This window comes from Strix aluco, chromosome Z (genome assembly GCF_031877795.1).
Source record: "Strix aluco isolate bStrAlu1 chromosome Z, bStrAlu1.hap1, whole genome shotgun sequence".
Lineage (NCBI taxonomy): Eukaryota > Metazoa > Chordata > Aves > Strigiformes > Strigidae > Strix > Strix aluco.
The window spans coordinates 28,768,214-28,785,237 of NC_133971.1; the positions used below are offsets into that span (position 1 = coordinate 28,768,214).

Sequence of the window (17,024 nt, forward strand, 5' to 3'; positions counted from 1 at the left end):
TAGGTACCATATCAAACAAGATTTTCTGCCTCTGTTTTTCAGGCTAAGCAAATAAAAAGAGCCAGACGGCTTCATAGTGTGTATGAGTGGCAGAGCTTGTACTTCTCTAACTTTGTTTGGACATTCTGTGTAAGACAGGCTAATTAGATGTAATCAGATACAACTCCTCTCTATCAGGGTGTAATGCCGTGTGCTGTAGAAACGGTTGATATCTAAGGTTTGCAATAATAACTTTAGTGGTTCCATGTAATCTTTCATGTAGTTGTTGTACTAACACTTGAAAAGTCCAGTAAAATTAGAACTCCAATAATATGCAAGCCGGTAACACTCAGAGATGGAAAATAATAGTTTCTTCTGATCTGGGGTATATCTTGCCCTCAACTTCGTTTGGAGTCAAAAGCACACAGCATTTCTAATAGTATCTTTTGGGCACAGCACCTCGAATGAGTGTTATCTTCATGATGGCAGTCATGGTGCTTATAGTTTGTCCTTAGTGTAACTCCCAAGGCTGACTGCCTTGGCCTCGTTACTGCTAGTGTCTTTCGTCACATGTGCAGTAGGGTCCATTGGCAGCTCCCTGCCAGCTGGAACTGCCTGTCACTATCATTTTGGTTACCTGCCCTTGTCCTCTGTTGTTCCTACTCACTGCTGCCTTTTTCATAACTGATTAATACCATGGATTGGATAAGGGACACTGAGTGCACTGCACAGGAATCCAGCAGAACACATCTGAGGGTATCCAGGACATACCTCAGTCAGCCCTCCTTCTACCAGCATCTAGAAAATAGGTGCAAATTTGGATTTAGGTGGTTTTGTTTTAAAACATTTCTCTCTGTGTTCGCTTTCTTTTTGCAGCTGAATATTTCATTAGCAACTTTTCCCTTCATTAAATGCAGTAGCACTGTATATAAGGTTAGAAGCCTGTCTCCAATGTTTAATAAGTAACGGGGCAATGACAAGAATTAAATAAATAAGCCTAAGTTACACTATTAAGAAAAACCTTCTGTTGCTAAAATAAACGCCTCTTTATTTCTTCCTTTAGCCTTCCTTCTATGACGCAGTAGACCCAGTAGATTTTGAAGGCTTCCTAATGACGCGGCTGAACAACTTGGACTCAGAACTTGCGCAAGAACTTGGTGACTTTCCTGAAGATGACTTGGACATTGTCTTTACACCCAAAGAGTGCAGGACTTTGCAACCCTCTATGCCAGAAGATGGGTAAGGAGGCTTTCTCTCCCTCTGAAATGATGCAGGTTTAAAAATAGCTTTGAAGTTGTTGATCCAGACACCTCACTCTGCCATCTGTCTAGCCATTATGCACTTGCTGAACTTTAAACATTTTAACTGTGCCATTGATTCTGATAGGCCTGTTTGCACACTTAAAATTATGCAAGCACTTACATGACTTTCTGAGCTAGCTGGTAGCAGCAAAAGTGAGGTAGGTGTAGACCAGGAAGAAGAGTAAAGAAGGGCAGCAGGGTAGTATGAAAAATAATTTTGTAGCTGTGGTCCCAGAGGTGGAAGTTGATTCTGATCATATAGTAAGCATAAGATTGAGGTCGTCTTCTTGTTTCTTTTTTCTTTTTTTTTTTTTTTTGACAGCTATGTGTTACATGACATTGATCAGATCACTGAGCATCTCTTTCTCAGTACCTTTCTTGCTTAAATGGGGGGAAATAGTTCATACTTCACAAGGTTTGGAGAAAAAATAAGTGTTCATTTCTAATGTAGGAGTCACTTTTGGTTTCAGGCTGACATTAATGAAATTTTTCTGCTATTTTCAACAGTTTTTAAATTAAAATAGGTAGCATGTGTTGATACTGGTGCTTGGCCATACTGGAAATATTTAAGCTGGTTTGATAAACAGGCAAACTATGGACAACAGAATTTTTCAGAATGAGAAAAAGGGATGCACTGGAGAATTTTCTGATATGGTTTAGGAGAGTCCTATGCATTGTATACAAAATAGTCTTCCAGGGTTGTTTTGGTGTAAATGGTACCTTCAAGTAGAACCACAAAGGCAATTGAGTTTTGCAACCAGTAACAGCCAGGTAAGTGTGAAGTCAGGACCAGGTTAACCCCAAACTGCTATGTTTGCAAAGATGGCTAACTGTGCAATGTGTCTGGGATGGGGGGCTGACTCCTTCCAGTATATTCAGGAAATGAACGGCACAGTCTATATTTTCTGCTCTGCTAAATCTGAACACTGAAGGAACAGATAGGCTTAGCTTATGGTGTCCTGACTCACACGTTAGACCTGCATCCCACTCTGTTCCTGCAAAAGTTATTACAGCTTGCTGTAATTTAAACTGGCCAGATGTATAAACTAGAGCCCTATGCAACGGTGGTGTTTGTTCAGTGTTTTCTGCCCAACATACCAAATGCAATAAGACTAAGCTGTGGGCTAGCTGAGAACCCATCTCTCTAAGTGAGATCTCAGCCTGCAAGTTCCTTCTTGGCCCAGTGCATCTCTCAGGAAGTTCAGGAGAGCAAAGGCAATAGAGATGAAGTGCCATGCTAGGTCACCTAGAACTCTTTAAGTCACATAGCTCCTCGGGGATTTTGTAACATTTGCACGAAAGGTGATTTTCACTTGATGTTACTCACAGAAAATGTTCTCATCTTTATAATTAATCCCTGTGGGTTGGGGAGAGAGCATGGATGTGGGAGACAGTGAATATTTTCGTGCTTGAGATTCCAAATTATTTAAATGATGAACACAAATAGTAAAAAATTATCCAACTTTAAAATGAGATTTAAAAGATAAGATGACAATTTCTCCCCTGTTTCCAAGGTTATTTCCCAACATGCCTGCTGTTTAAAACATCAGCTATCTGTTTTTCCTGTAGGAGAACCTGTAGATTCACACTGTACAGTTTTAGGCCTGATTTGCACCAGAGTGACATTAAAGGTTTTGTAAGGAGTCTGTGGCAAAGCTCAAATAGTCAGTAGCAACAAATACACGTTCAGCAGATTTTTTTACACAGCAGCTTCCCATTTAGCCGTTCACACAGCCGTTATCTATATTAGTGTTTTCCCAGAAAATCTTGGCCAAGGATGCCAGGCTTCGTTAGGGAAGGTGAGGGCACAGGAGAGGCATACACCAAAGATTCACCTGCAGGCAATGCAGTCTGTGGTGTCTTCCTGCAACCAAGAGCAGGAAACAGATACCACCTACCAATCTGGTTAACGTGCTGACTGCTTGCAGACATATATCCCACCTGAAGCACATGCAGGAAGTGACTGTGTGCTGTGTCAATCTGCTGGTGGCAGGGGCACACAGCAGTATGGTAGTGGCCAAGGTTCCCTCCTGCAGTGCACGCGTGAACCCAAATTGGTTGTTACCTGGTCTTGGTAATTGGTTGCAAATCTGTTAAGAGTTCTGGGTGCTGAAAAGTATCGTACCTTTCACCCATTCCTGCATTTCATGTGTATCCTACTCTTTTACTCACTTGGATTGGAGGACGTAACAAGTGATTTTGGCACAGGTCACTAAAATTTTTTAGAATAGGGATAGAGGAATTATGCTACAACATCATGACAGCAAATTCACAAACATTGACTTTAGCTTTTAATATTTCAGTTCCAATCAGTATCCAGTCTATCAGGCAGCACTGACAAGGCCCTGCATTAAATGAGACTCATTTGAAAATCATAACATTAAATTATAACATATTCTTAGATCTTAAAGTTTTATTATGCTAAGTGATTAAAAGCTTAAGGTCCCTTTTTAGAATTTTCTTCATTTCTATGAGAAGGAGGAAATTATACCAAAAACATACAAGAGACTATGTGTTACAAGAGTCCAGGAGCTGAAGCCTCTGGAAAAATGTCTCTGTAAGTTGACACTTCTTATCAAGTTTTAAAAATCACAAAGATGGATACTTGGTATTATTTTATTTTGCTGTATTTTATAGCAACATTGGTCTTAGATTCATGAAATGCATAGTGTCGCAATGGTTACCTCTGTTAAATGTATATTTGTTAATTTATAAACACAGTAACAAAAGCCTGAATCAGGGAATTCATGCAGTACACAAAATTCTTTAAACCTCAAACAATAATTTAGCAGTCAAATAAATATACAGAAGACTAATAGAGAGGCCTTTATCTGAACAGCATGTTTAGATAGATTTCTTTGTCCTTAAGGTATGACCAAGGTACTAAAATATTTACAATATGTTGCTTTTTTTCCCCAGGGTTGAACTGGACTCACATGTCAGAGACTGTGTTCAGTCCTATATCCGGGAGTGGCTGATTGTGAATCGAAAGTAAGCTACATACAAGTAAATAAAATAGAAAATACCTTACATCTTATTTGTCAGAGAGGAGATGCATGTTGTTATAAGTAATCCTAAAGAATAATTATGTGAATCAGTGGCTGGAGACAAGAACGGACTTTTCAGTAGTATATGTAACTACATTGTTTTGTTTGAGCCAGTGAGCTATAGCTAAATACTGTTGCATCTACTTCTTAATTATCAGGCACTCTGGGAATTAATTGGGAAGAAATTCACATCAACTGTCTGCAATTATGATTTATCTAAATCAGGAATACTACTACTATTTGATCACATTGAAAGGGAAGATAACAGGGATAAAGATTAAATTTGTATGCTCTTCATTTTCCCTTCTATGCCCTGAAAATTCAACGTGATGTGATTTCTAATGGTGTCTGAGAATGAAATGGAGTGCTAGTATCAAAAAAACAAGCATTATGGGCTTTTCCAGCAGTGATTGATTGTATTAATGGGATTATTAGTGTAACATCCAACTTTACTATTTTGCATCAGTAAGTGATTTCTGCATTTGGAGTCAGTGTAATTCAACACACTGAATTGGAAGAATTGGACCTGTAGTCATTTCAAGTGACTTTATTTTATTTTATTTTATTTTATTTTATTTTATTTTATTTTATTTTATTTTATTTTATTTTATTTTATTTTATTTTTTTTACTTTATTTTTACTTTATTTTACTTTATATTAATTTTTTTCATTTCATTCCATTTCATGTATTAAATGTGAAGGGAACTCTCAGTCAGTGCTTTCTGAGTGGAAGTGTCTGTCCCTAGACTCTCAGGGATGTGCTGTGCCAGTGAAACTCACCTCCTACCCCATCACCCACTCCATTCTTCAGGAAGAGGTTTTTGGAGCTCTGTTTTTCTGTGCCGCTTCCTGTTTATCCTCTCCTGCACTCATGCCCTGTTCTTGAGAAGCAGTAGTAGCAGCCGATGGTAGAGTGCTAGCACATTTGCTGCCATTTCATTGTGCCCCTTCGCCTGCCCTTGCTACTCTGTTTTTTTGACCTGAAGTCAGTGCCCTGTGGGTTGACTCCTGGTGATTGTAAAGGAATTGCACTGTTTAATTGTGCAGTTTGTGCAGGGACGGAGCAGCCACTGAGGGTTATTAAGAAACTTCCTCCAGGGGTGCTGATGAAATTGATTGAGTTCTCGGAACTGTTCCACAGTGAGTCACTAAAAATAAGCTAGTGGGTTTTGCAGGCTCTCCACCTGCACTGCTCAGCGCACAGGCACTTGCTCTTTCATGCAGTACTGTTCTGAGCCACGCTGTAAAGAGCAGTGTGCAGCTTTGTCTGTGAACATGAGTAGGGAGCAAACAGTAAAGTAGGTGAGGTGAAAAATAGAACATGGCTATTTTTGCACTTAAGTGTGCTTGTAGAAATGTGAATGGAGCCATAGAAATACACATGCGTGAAAAGATTTGTCATGTGTTTTACTATTTCATTCATTTGGGTAAGGCAAATTTGCATTCAAAAACTTTATTGAGCAGCTGAGTCTGCGGTAAACATGAAGGGCCCTGCCAGAGACCTGAACTTTGGTGGCTGTGTCTAACAAAACAAGCAATTTAGTAAAAATTGCAAAGAACAAGACAGTGTAAAAGATGATGCAGTGTCAAATAAACCAGTGATAGATTGTTATTGGGAGTCTCATGTTATGCTTGGACACTATTCTCAAAACAGTTATGAGAGGAAGAAAAAACATCAAGAGAGAGTGAGAAAAAGTAGTTGTAGAAAGTTTTCCATTGTTTTGAGAAAGGCTGGAAATCTGTAGTTGCCTACTTGGGAGACAAAGATTCATGGGACAGGTTGCTGAACATATGCTCTGGTGAGCTACGGATGAGGGGAGCGTGTAAGTGACTTTCATCCATTCATGGATGTGAAGGTTCAGAACAGGAGATTGAAGAGTCTTCAGTGGATGGAATGAGTGGAGGTGGTCCTCGTGCCCCAGGGAGAGAGGTATATGACAGAGGGGCTGGGCATAGATGTGTGGTCCGTGTGTTTTTGCCAGAGACTAAATGGGAGGCTTGTTCCTGTGCCTGTCAGTTTCTTCTTTCAGTTGTCCTTTGTTCCTTTTCCTTGTCCCATTTTCTTAATTCAGTGTGTGTCCATTAAACTGATATGTGTGCTAAAAGTAGGGTTTGCCTCTTGGTGAGTTTTAATTGCTACTGTACTTTTCAAAATAAGTAAGCAAGATAAATAGATTTTCCAGGAATGCTTTAGGGGAAAGGCATCTCTGGTGTAGCTGGTACACCACAGGGAAAGTATGCTCTTAGGTACATAAATCTCTCCACTAATCATTTGTTTGCCACCAGAGGTAGTGAAAAAATAATCAGCAAAACCTCTTTGGGATGCTGAAATGTCTTAAAGTAAACTCATGCAGAATTTGTGTCTTTCATTCTGAATTAAGATGGTTCCAAAACAAGGTCACATCCAAGGAGAGCTGGGATTGTACCTTTTATGACTTCAGTTTTCATTCGCAGTGAACTGATAAACTATTAAAATGCAAATAATTAAAATTAAAACACATCAGAGCATATAATTCAGTTACTCCCAAAATGTAATGAAAAGGTGTCTCCCTGATCAATAATTGTTTATCATGGTGTTGTGGTTTACCCCCAGCCAGCAACTAAGCCCCACAGAGCCGCTCACTCGCTCCCCCCTGGTGAGACGGGGGAGAGAATTTGAAGGGTGAAAGTGAGAAAACTCGTGGGTTGAGATAAAGACAGTGTAATAGATCAAAAGTCACACACACAAGCAAAGCAAAACAAGGAATTCATTTACCACTTCCCATGGACAGGCACATGTTCAGCCATCTCCAGGATAGCGGGGCTCCGTCATGCGTAACAGTGACTTGGGAAGACAAACACGATCTCTCCGAACGTCCCCCATCACTCCAAACATCCCCCTCTTCCTTCTTCTTCCCCCAGCTTTATATGCTGAGCATGATGCCATACGGTATGGAATATCCCTGTGGTCAGTTGGGATCAGCTGTCCCAGCTATGTCCCCTCTCAACTTCTTGTGCACCCCCAGTCTGCTCACTGGTGTGGTGGGATGAGGAGCAGGAAAGGCCTTGATGCTGTGTAAGCACTGCTCAGCAATAACGAAAATGTCCCTGTGTTATCAACACTGTTTTCAGCACAGATCCAAACCATAGACCCATACTAGCTACTATGAAGAAAATTAACTCTACCCCAGCCTAAACCAGCACAACTGGCATCTTTGTGAAAGTACTCAGATGTTTAGATGCTTTGGGAGTGTTACAGAAAGGAAAACGAATGAAGGATAGTGTTACTAAGGAGGCTGGTTGCAGAAAGGCCATCACAGGATTTAACAAATTGCATTCTGAAGTGGAAGAAATACAGCTCTGGATGCGTCTGCTCTTTTTTCAGGGTACATGCTCTTTTTTTTCCATCTGCTGCAAAAATGTAATTTGAAATAGGTATCTTGCTGCAAAATTTTGGGAAGTTGCTAGCAGAGGGGGTTACGTAGTGCCATAGTAATAGCCCTCCTCAAGAACAGGCACTGTTTGAAAGGTGTAGATTGTTGTATGTGATCAACATGGGATACCAGCTAGGTCCAGGACAAGAGCAGTAAGCTCTTTGATGTACAATTGCAGGAGCAAAGAGCCAGCCAAGAGATAAGCGATCCTGATCCAGGTTCTTAAGGTCACTGAAATAATCACCATGTCTGATGAGGAGCTCAGATCTGAATTTGTACCTAGGTCGGGTTTTGCTGTTGTGTCAGGCTCACAGTCTATACAAAAGTGATCTGATTGAATTTTCTTCATTTAAAACCATTCCTAGTATTAATTATAAAGTAGCAGTGGTGTGATAAAACAATTAAACATTGTGAGATGTCACATTTTTGCATAAAAGTTGTGTTGCTCTTTTGCACAATGTTTCCAGTTGCTTAATATCTTTTAAATCTGTCTTTTCTGTTTTATTTTCCCTTAACTCCTCCTCATGCTGTCCTGACTTGCTCGGGCTTCTCTGTGAAAGGAACCAAGGGAATTCAGATACTTGTAGCCTGAAAAACAAGGGATCCCGAAAAGATTTTCACAAGACACTTCAAAAACAAACATTTGAATCAGAAACATTGGATTCTGGAGATGCAAACTTTCAGGTACATTTTCTTCACTTTGGGAAAAGTGATCAAATATAGCAGCTTTCCTCAAAGGAAACATCCTAGGATGTCTGTAATGGTGTCAAGAGGAGAGCCATGCTTGCCATTAGGCCTCATGGCAGAGGTAGCATTAAGGCCCTTTCTGCCAGAGAAGCAAAAGACGTTTCATGATGCATCGGTGTCCAAGCCACAGCTTCCTATTTTGTTGTTTTCCAACAGGCGGGTCCCCGACCTGTCCACACACTTCCCGAAGAGGCCTCGAGGACAACCCTCACCTCTTGCGACTTTGACCTGCGCAGCCTGCAGCCAGATCCCCGCCTGGAAAACCTGCTGCGACATGTCAGTGCGGAGGAGTTTGAGAGACAGAACGAGGAGGCACGGCGCACCAACAGACACGCCGAGCTCCTCGCCCTCTATCCCTCCGTGGATGAGGTGAGCTTGGGGGCTGACTGGCCCACAAGCCTTCCTGAGCTGGCCATGCCGGCATGTTTAAGGTTAAAGATGCACCGCAGTTGAAAAACGGGGTTTGTGGCCTGGGTACACATCTCCCTTGGATAATATACAGTGAGGGCATGTCACCATGGGCTCCTGTCAGCTATCTTGAACATGCATTCAGGGCGTTGTACTCAGACTTGTGATGTTGCCTGAGGCTTCATTATAGCCCTCTCAGTGTGGGTCAAGCCACGTGCTGGTAATACAGTTGTTTCACAGAATCACAGAATCATCAAGGTTGGAAAAGACCTTGAAGATCACCTAGTCCAACTATTAACCTAACACTGACAGTTCCCAACTACACCATATCCCTCAGCGCTATGTCAACCTGACTCTTAAACCCCTCCAGGGATGGGGACTCCACCACTGCCCTGGGCAGCCCGTTCCAACGCCCAACAACCTCTTCTGGAAAGAAATGCTTCCTAATATCTAGTCTAAACCTTCCCTGGTGCAACTTGAGTTTCAGGGTGCTACCCTTCACTGTAACACTTGCTTGGGGGCCAGAAGTGTAAATATTCAGTGTAAATGCCAGATGGGGGTCAGAATCAATTCTCTTTCATCTCTGAAGAGATTAAAATACCTGCTGAGTGGGAGAAGGTGCTAGTCTGTAGCAGTGGCCCAGTTAACATCCCATAAAGGTTTTATGTAAATATGTAAATTTACAATTGTTTTAATCAAGTATGACTAGAATAACTGTTTAATGGTAGGAAGATGCAGTGGAGATACGGCCGGTGCCAGATCGTCCAAAGGAACATCTGGGCAACAGGATTTTGGTGAAGCTGCAGACTCTGAAGTAAGTATCCTTCACAGGCCTTGCTCACCATTTCTCAGTTCATACCAGTGTACTGCTGCCAACCCTGCTACACCACTGCAGGTGTCCTGTTCAGCAAATGTTTACATGCTTGCTTGTTCATTCTTAGTGTAGTATCATTTCTATACATCATTACAGAAGTCTTTAATTTGTCAGGGTGAAAAGGAGTTGGGAATGAGCCCAAATTATATATTTCCAATAAACTAGATTGGTCTCCATACATGCTAGGGGACTTGATAAACAGAAAAAAAAAAAATCAAGGAAGGTATAACGGTTTTTAACTGATATCTGAGACCACCTTTCTGACAGATTTAGAAAATACATTGCATGCAGTTTACTTCCCTTCTTTTCCTCATGAAATCATCTAATAAAATGCACTAACAAAACAATCCTCCAGACTCTGAGAGAGCTGTGGTCTGGAACTAAATATTTCTCCTTACTTTCTAGTGGAAGTGCCAGTCAAAATACAGCCCTTTGATTTTTTTTGTTATACAGAGTCATAAGAGTGCAGTATTAATCAGTGTCCTGTGTGTCTTTCCTTAACAGGTTTGATATAGAGATTGAACCTTTGTTTGCATGCATAGCTCTCTATGATATAAAAGAAAGAAAAAAGGTAAGTATGCATACAATATTTTTGTTCAGTTGGCTTGGGTTTTTATCTCAGGAGTAATAATTTAGGAAAACTTACAAAAAACATGCAAGTGTTTCACACATGCAGGATTCTTTTTATTCAAAGTCACAATGTTGCAATTGTTTATTTTATAGTTCCAGTTACTATTTTAACTAATTTTAAAACAAAATTTGATGCATTTTTTCTTTCAATACATTTTCTTTTTCTTTTCTTCTTTAATTCTTTTAATTTATTTTTCTTTTCAAGATCTCAGAAAATTTTCATTGTGACCTCAACCCTGATTCATTAAGAGGATTCTTGCGTTCTCATACCCCCTCCATTGACTTGTCTACTCAGGCAAGATCGGCAGTATTTTCTGTCACGTATCCCTCATCAGATATATATCTAGTAATAAAGGTATGTTACAGTGCTACTTCAACATTGTTCTTCCTGTTCCCAGCTATGCCTGTTGTCTGAGTTTGCGGAGCTGACAAACACAAGTTTCCTGTAGCCAAGATGAATTCTGATAGTTTTTAATAGTACATGTGCAGTTGTCCACTGGTGTATCTGTATATATTCATATATCGTGTATGTCTGTGTCTATATTCAACAAGGCCAAGTGCAAGGTCCTGTACATGGGTCAGGGCAATCCCAAGCACAGACACAGTCTGGGCAATGAGTGGACTGAGAGCAGCTCTGCAAAGAAGGACTTGGGGATATCAGTGGATGGAAAACTGACTCTGAGCCAGCAACGTGCACTCACAGCTCGGAAGGCCAACTGTATCCTGGGCTGCATCAAGAGAAGTGTGACCAGCAGGTTGAGGGAGGTGATTCTCCCCCTCTACTGCACTCTCTTGAGACCCCACCTGCAATACTGTGTCCAGCTCTGGGGCCCCCAACATAAGAAGGACGTGGACCTGCTTGAGGGGGTCCAGAGGAGGCCATGAAGGTGATCAGGGGGCTGGAGCACCTCTCCTGTGAGGACAGGCTCAGAGAGTTGGGGTTGTTCAGCCTGGAGAAGAGAAGGCTCCAGGGGGACCTCATGATGGCCTTCCAGTACTTAAAGGGGCTACAGGAAAGATGGGCAGGGACCCTTCATCAGAGAGTATAATGATAGGATGAGGCATAATGGTTTTAAACTGAAAGAGGGTAGATTCAGATTAGATATAAGGCAGAAATTCTTTCCTGTGAAGGGGGTGAGACACTGGAACAGGTTGCCCAGAGAAGTTGTGGCTGCCTCCTCCCTGGCAGTGTTGAAGGCCAGGTTGGATGGGGCTTTGAGCAACCTGATCTAGTGGAAGGTGTCCCTGTCCATGGCAGGGGGGTTGTAACTAGATGATCTTTAAGGTCCCTTCCAACTCAAACTGTGCTATGATTCTATGATCTCACCCCCAAGCTAAGGTGCCCTGTGTTCTAGTTCTTCTAAGTATATAGAATTTCCTATCTGTGCGTAAGGGAAATTTAAAGTAAGTGTAATAAGCCATTTATTAAAATTTTAATCACATTCTGTGGAGGTTTTTTGGCTTTGGTTTGGTCCACTTTGCATAATTTTGTTAATTTAATTCTGAATCTGAGTTAGCCTGAACCACTTCATTTGAAATGTGTTAATTTTCCTAATTTTAGTGAAAATGCAGTAGTGCCTGATTGACAGTGTTGTCACATATGTATTTTCTGCGTTCTAACAAACCAGATGGAAAACTAGGAGAAGGTTTAGTATCAGCTACTCCATAAAGACAGTTTTAAGAATTCTGTATTGTGCATTTAGGCAGGCACTTTCATATTGCTAGAGAAGCAACATGTTACTAATTGGGTGATATTTTTTCTGTGTGTCTTATTTTGATGCTTTTTGTAGATAGAAAAAGTGCTTCAGCAAGGAGAAATTGGAGACTGTGCAGAACCGTACATGGTTCTTAAAGAAAGTGAGGCTGGTAAGGTAAGTAAATAACTATAAAGACTGTTTAGATCAAAAAATGCATGCACAAGAAAAAAAACAGAGAAAGAGCAGACCCTTTGGAATAGGTCAAAATCCCAAGAACATTGCAGAAGAAGCCAGTTGGTGCATCCATGATGCAAGCAGTCTGGTGTCTGACTGAAGGGAAAAAGTCAGGAGAAGGCGAGGTGCACTTTCATTACTGACCCCTTTGGAAATCAATACTGACAGAGTCTTGAGTCACGAAGCAGACGGGTGAGCAAATGAGATGACAATGCAACGTGGAGTTAGCAGAAATATTTGTGCCTCAGAGACATGTTATTGATTTGGATGGGCAAACAACCTGTTGTACTGTGTACATGGCCAGTTTAGTGCTGTTATCGATAGATAACATGAGCTCTGTTCAAGAATTTTTGGTCATTTACCTCCCTGGAGCAGACTGACAGTATTTGCTGGACTTCTACATGTCTCTCACCTTTAGAATATTGCTTTCAGGAGAATATGGTTTCTGTATCTGACAAAGGAAGTAGACTTGTTAATGTTTCATGGTGATTGTTCATGCTGGGCTTCAGGGTCACTGCAAAAAGATCTGCATTCTCCCTTTCTATAATGAAAATGAACTCATTGAAAAGAAATGAGAAATGAATGTACAAATCAAAACAGCTATGATCCTGACAGGGATGTAGCAATAAAACACAGGAGGTAAGAATGCAAATTATTTACTGAACTGTAAATATATAATTTCCATTTTTTATCTATAGTAGCATTAAAATAACTGATTGGTTTTTAATCAGTCATTGTTTTCTTTGTCTTAGGCAAAAGAAAAGATTGAAAAACTGAAAGCCCAAGCTGAATCCTTCTGTCAGCGATTGGGGAAATACAGAATGCCATTTGCCTGGATTCCCATAAGCCTAACTAATTTCTTCAACCTTTCAACACTTGAACGAGAAATACCTGAGGCCGAAGGTTTAAACGGTAGTTGTGTAACTTTTCTAACTCTTTGGTAGGACTGTGTATAAGAAACAATGTCATTCACACTGGCATCAGGAGTGAACAACAGATTCAAAGTCATGTCTTCTCACCTTCCTTTTCAGTGCTACAAACACAATTTAATATGCTCACTGTTTCATCTCTGCATGTTTATTTTTATGTATGCTTGTAATGGTTTAGCCCCTGCCGGGGTCTGAGACCATGCGGCCGCTGCCCCTCCCCCACAAAGGGAGTGAAATACAAAGCCCCAATCTGAGATAAGGACAGGTTTAATACAGCAGTGCAATAGCAACACAACAAACAACAATAATAACACTAAGAATAATAGTAATAACAATGAACAGGGCAAAATATCTACCAATATAGCAGTGAGAGAAAACCCAGTGGCGCGAACCCCACGCAATCACCGATTCTTCCCGCGCTCTGGCGCCTGGACTTGATGTCAGCATGGCATATGAATAACCTGGCTAGAGCTTCCTCCCCCACTGCTGGGGGAAACTTAACCCTATCCTGGTTAAATCAGGACAATGCTAAATATTCTTCCATGTTTTAGGCCAAATTTTTGTTGAACACTGGTCTTGTAGAAGTAAAAGTCCTTTTGCCATGTGGAGTTCGTTTGCAATACAGGGCAATCAAAATACATATCATCTTAGTTTCTAGAGTATACAGGACCATTGCTCAACAACATTGACCAATGTACTTTATTACCCATGAACTAAAAATTTGAATAAGTTTGTGCTCTGCAGCAGAAATTATGTTGCTTCACTAGGTGTGTCCTGGCATTCCACTATTTCACATAGTCTGAAATAAAAGTAGTGGAATGTTTTAGGTACTCTCACTCTATCCTCTGATGTTGGTGAGAAGTTGTGGTTTTCTAGTGTACGTCTTTGTACTGAAGCAAGACAAGCAGTTGGTGTTTCACTTAATTTCCCTTTGAAGGGAAAGGATCCACTAGTGACAAGAGGGCAACACTGCTACAGGCAAGAAGACTTTCTGAGAGAAGTCTCAGCTCAGAGGACAGCTATCCAGTATCAAACTTCAAAACAATCTCTCTGACCCTCAGCACTTTCTTTAAACAGGTACTGGATACTGTTTATTTCTGATTGCCTAAGACATTTTTTCATCTATGTAATGTGAACTGTGTTGGGAAAAGTTACTAGTGAGTTACTAGTTTGTGTGGGGACAGAGGATAACTGCTGTCAAGTAGGCAGTAACCCATTCGCTTTGCATGCCTCAAGGACATAGTTCACTCAAAAACTTTTCTCAGTGTTATGGAGTATTGTTATAAAGGTACTGATTTTTGTTCTTTCTCCTGGTAGGAAGGAGACAGGCTCAGTGATGAAGACCTGTTCAAATTTTTAGCTGATTTCAAAAGATCGTCTTCCTTGCAGAGAAGAATTAAGACTTTACCAGGTACATAATTTGTTTTTGATGGAAAAGGGTAGATGTACTTTTCTCCCCTAAATTCTTCTGTAAATTCCAACCCCAAAATATAATTAACTTGTGTTTTAAGTCTGTAGTATGTGCTATTGTGGAACTTCCTGGGTTCCCAGTGTCTACCTGAGCACAGATGCTTTTGAGGTTTTATTCTGTATGAGTGAATATTGAGATCTATATTTAACTTGATACTCTAAAATTATTTGCTTTCCTCCATAATTTGCAGTGTATCTAATGGATGTCTAATGGTTTGAAGACAGTGCTTTAAAGCAAATTTTTAAGATCCTTGCTGTTTCCCTGCAATGTTTTTAAATGGGTCATATTTTACAGAGGGAGATTAAAAAATGTACACATTTCAACTTATTTGGGTGTTTGCATCAGTATTAGTTAAGAAACTAGAGAAGCGGAGATAGTGTTTGGCTACTGTCAAAACCAGGACCAGCTTATTTTTCCTTTTTCACATAAATTACAGCTCAAGCTTTTCTGGGTTGTAAAGGAACCTTAAAAAATATGAACTGAGTGCAAAAGTGTTTTGCCTTTTTAGCTGATGGCCAGAAATGACAAGTCTGAGTTTCACAAACAGTTTCCACTTATCACAACAGAGAATTTAAATTGAAAGTCTGGTTATACTTGGGTAAATGTTATCAGTATTAACTGTTTAACTGCTCATCACAGCAAGCCTGGCTTTCCTGGTGGGTGGTGTCTACTTCGGCAGAGATTAATCAGAGCAGAAGTTTAGGGGAGTTTGGGGGGGTGAGAGAACTGTATTAGACAGCAGCCCTTTTATCTTTTGTCTCCCAGAAAAAATTTTATATTATCTGTGTGTGAAAGATAGTAGAACATCAACCCAGCATTATAGTATTCCTTCTTTCTTTCCTGTTTCTTTGAAACTGTACAGGGTAGACATAAAGAGCTGTATATTGGCCTGATGTGTAGGGATGTGTGTAGGTTACTTCATGTGTATTTTTCTACACCTGTGATTCCATTCTCATGCAGCCTTCTAGCCGAAGATGCAGTTCTTTTTTCTGCACTATTGCTATGTAACCTCACATACTGTTTTCATTTTTGCTTTATTATACGTTGGTTACTTTTCATATTTTTGCTGAGATTTTGTGATTTTTTTTTAAAGGAACACTTAAACTGGAGATTTCCCCAGCTCCAGAAAACCTTGGTTATTGCCTGACAGCAGAATTACTACCAGTGAAGCCATTTCCAGAAAACCGTAATCGTCCTCACAAAGAGATTTTGGAATTCCCAATTAGAGAAGTGTATGTTCCCCATACCATTTATAGGTAAGAAATAACATATTATTAATTCTTAATTTCTTAATATCTTAATGTCTTAATTTCTTAAGATCCACTTTCAAAAATAATTGTTATTTAGATTTTTTTTCAGAAATATAAAATAAAAAAATTTTTTTTAGATGTCAAAGACTATATGGTAGGCTGATGATTTAATCTTACTAGCCATTGCAAGATAAAATGCCTGCAGGATGTTTTATAGTGTATTTACTAATCTAATTATGTTGTCCTTTGAAAATTTTTCTAAAATGTCAAAAAAAACCCTAACAGCTCTCATTGACTTGGTGCATATATATATATATATGTATATATATCTTTCCTCTTGTGTGGGTTTTTTTTTCAGTAGCTCTTACTATAATTTTTAACAGTTTTGGTAAATGTTTGTGCTGGGTGGTTTCTACTGTTAGTTTGAGTCATCTGAGCATCTGAGGAAGTAATGTGTCACTCTGTGTACTTTTTCACCATGAACAAGGACTCTAGGCTATGTCATTTCTTTTCTTAGATCTGTTCTATTCTAGTTGTTTCAAGGAGATCACAGTGTCTAATAGCATGCAGCCGAGGAATTCCTGTAATTTCTTAGTGGTCTGGCACATCTGAGCCTCCAAGAAAAAATTAGTATCAAAAGAATGTGCTTCATCATGTTTGTGCAGCATAGTAGTGCTAGTGAGCAGGGATATTGGTAATAGCTAACTAGCAATGACCCAAAACGCGTGTATGACAGTATTCTAGATATAGAAATACTAGTTTTCATGTGACCATTGTGTTGGTGAAGGTATGGAAGTAAAGCAGAATGCTTCTTACAACAGTAGTTGATGCTATTCTAAGGGACTTTTCTGATGCCTAAAACAGTAGCTGGGTACTAAATTGCATTGGTGGCAAATGATGTGACTATCAGTAAGGAATCACAGAATGAAGAAGCTGAATTAAAGGGATGTAGAGCTTATTCACTTCTTGCAGCAGAGATTAGCAAAGAATCAGCGCTCCCACCCAGTCATCTGACACCACCCAGGAGGGGAGAGGGGAAGAACA

At 40.1% G+C, this 17,024-nt stretch overlaps 1 protein-coding gene across 3 annotated transcripts in view; it reads left to right on the plus strand.

The window, feature by feature from the left end:
• DOCK8 (dedicator of cytokinesis 8) overlaps positions 1-17,024 on the plus strand; it is a 99,070-nt gene that overhangs the window by 21,674 nt on the left and 60,372 nt on the right. For all 3 annotated transcript variants that reach the window (XM_074812028.1, XM_074812029.1, XM_074812031.1), the window contains exons 3-14: positions 1,043-1,218; positions 4,200-4,271; positions 8,301-8,424; positions 8,644-8,856; positions 9,624-9,709; positions 10,274-10,340; positions 10,605-10,754; positions 12,190-12,270; positions 13,083-13,242; positions 14,197-14,336; positions 14,577-14,670; positions 15,824-15,986. In XM_074812028.1, coding sequence (XP_074668129.1) covers positions 1,043-1,218; positions 4,200-4,271; positions 8,301-8,424; positions 8,644-8,856; positions 9,624-9,709; positions 10,274-10,340; positions 10,605-10,754; positions 12,190-12,270; positions 13,083-13,242; positions 14,197-14,336; positions 14,577-14,670; positions 15,824-15,986 — 1,526 coding nt within the window. The remainder of the gene's footprint in view (positions 1-1,042; positions 1,219-4,199; positions 4,272-8,300; positions 8,425-8,643; positions 8,857-9,623; positions 9,710-10,273; positions 10,341-10,604; positions 10,755-12,189; positions 12,271-13,082; positions 13,243-14,196; positions 14,337-14,576; positions 14,671-15,823; positions 15,987-17,024) is intronic.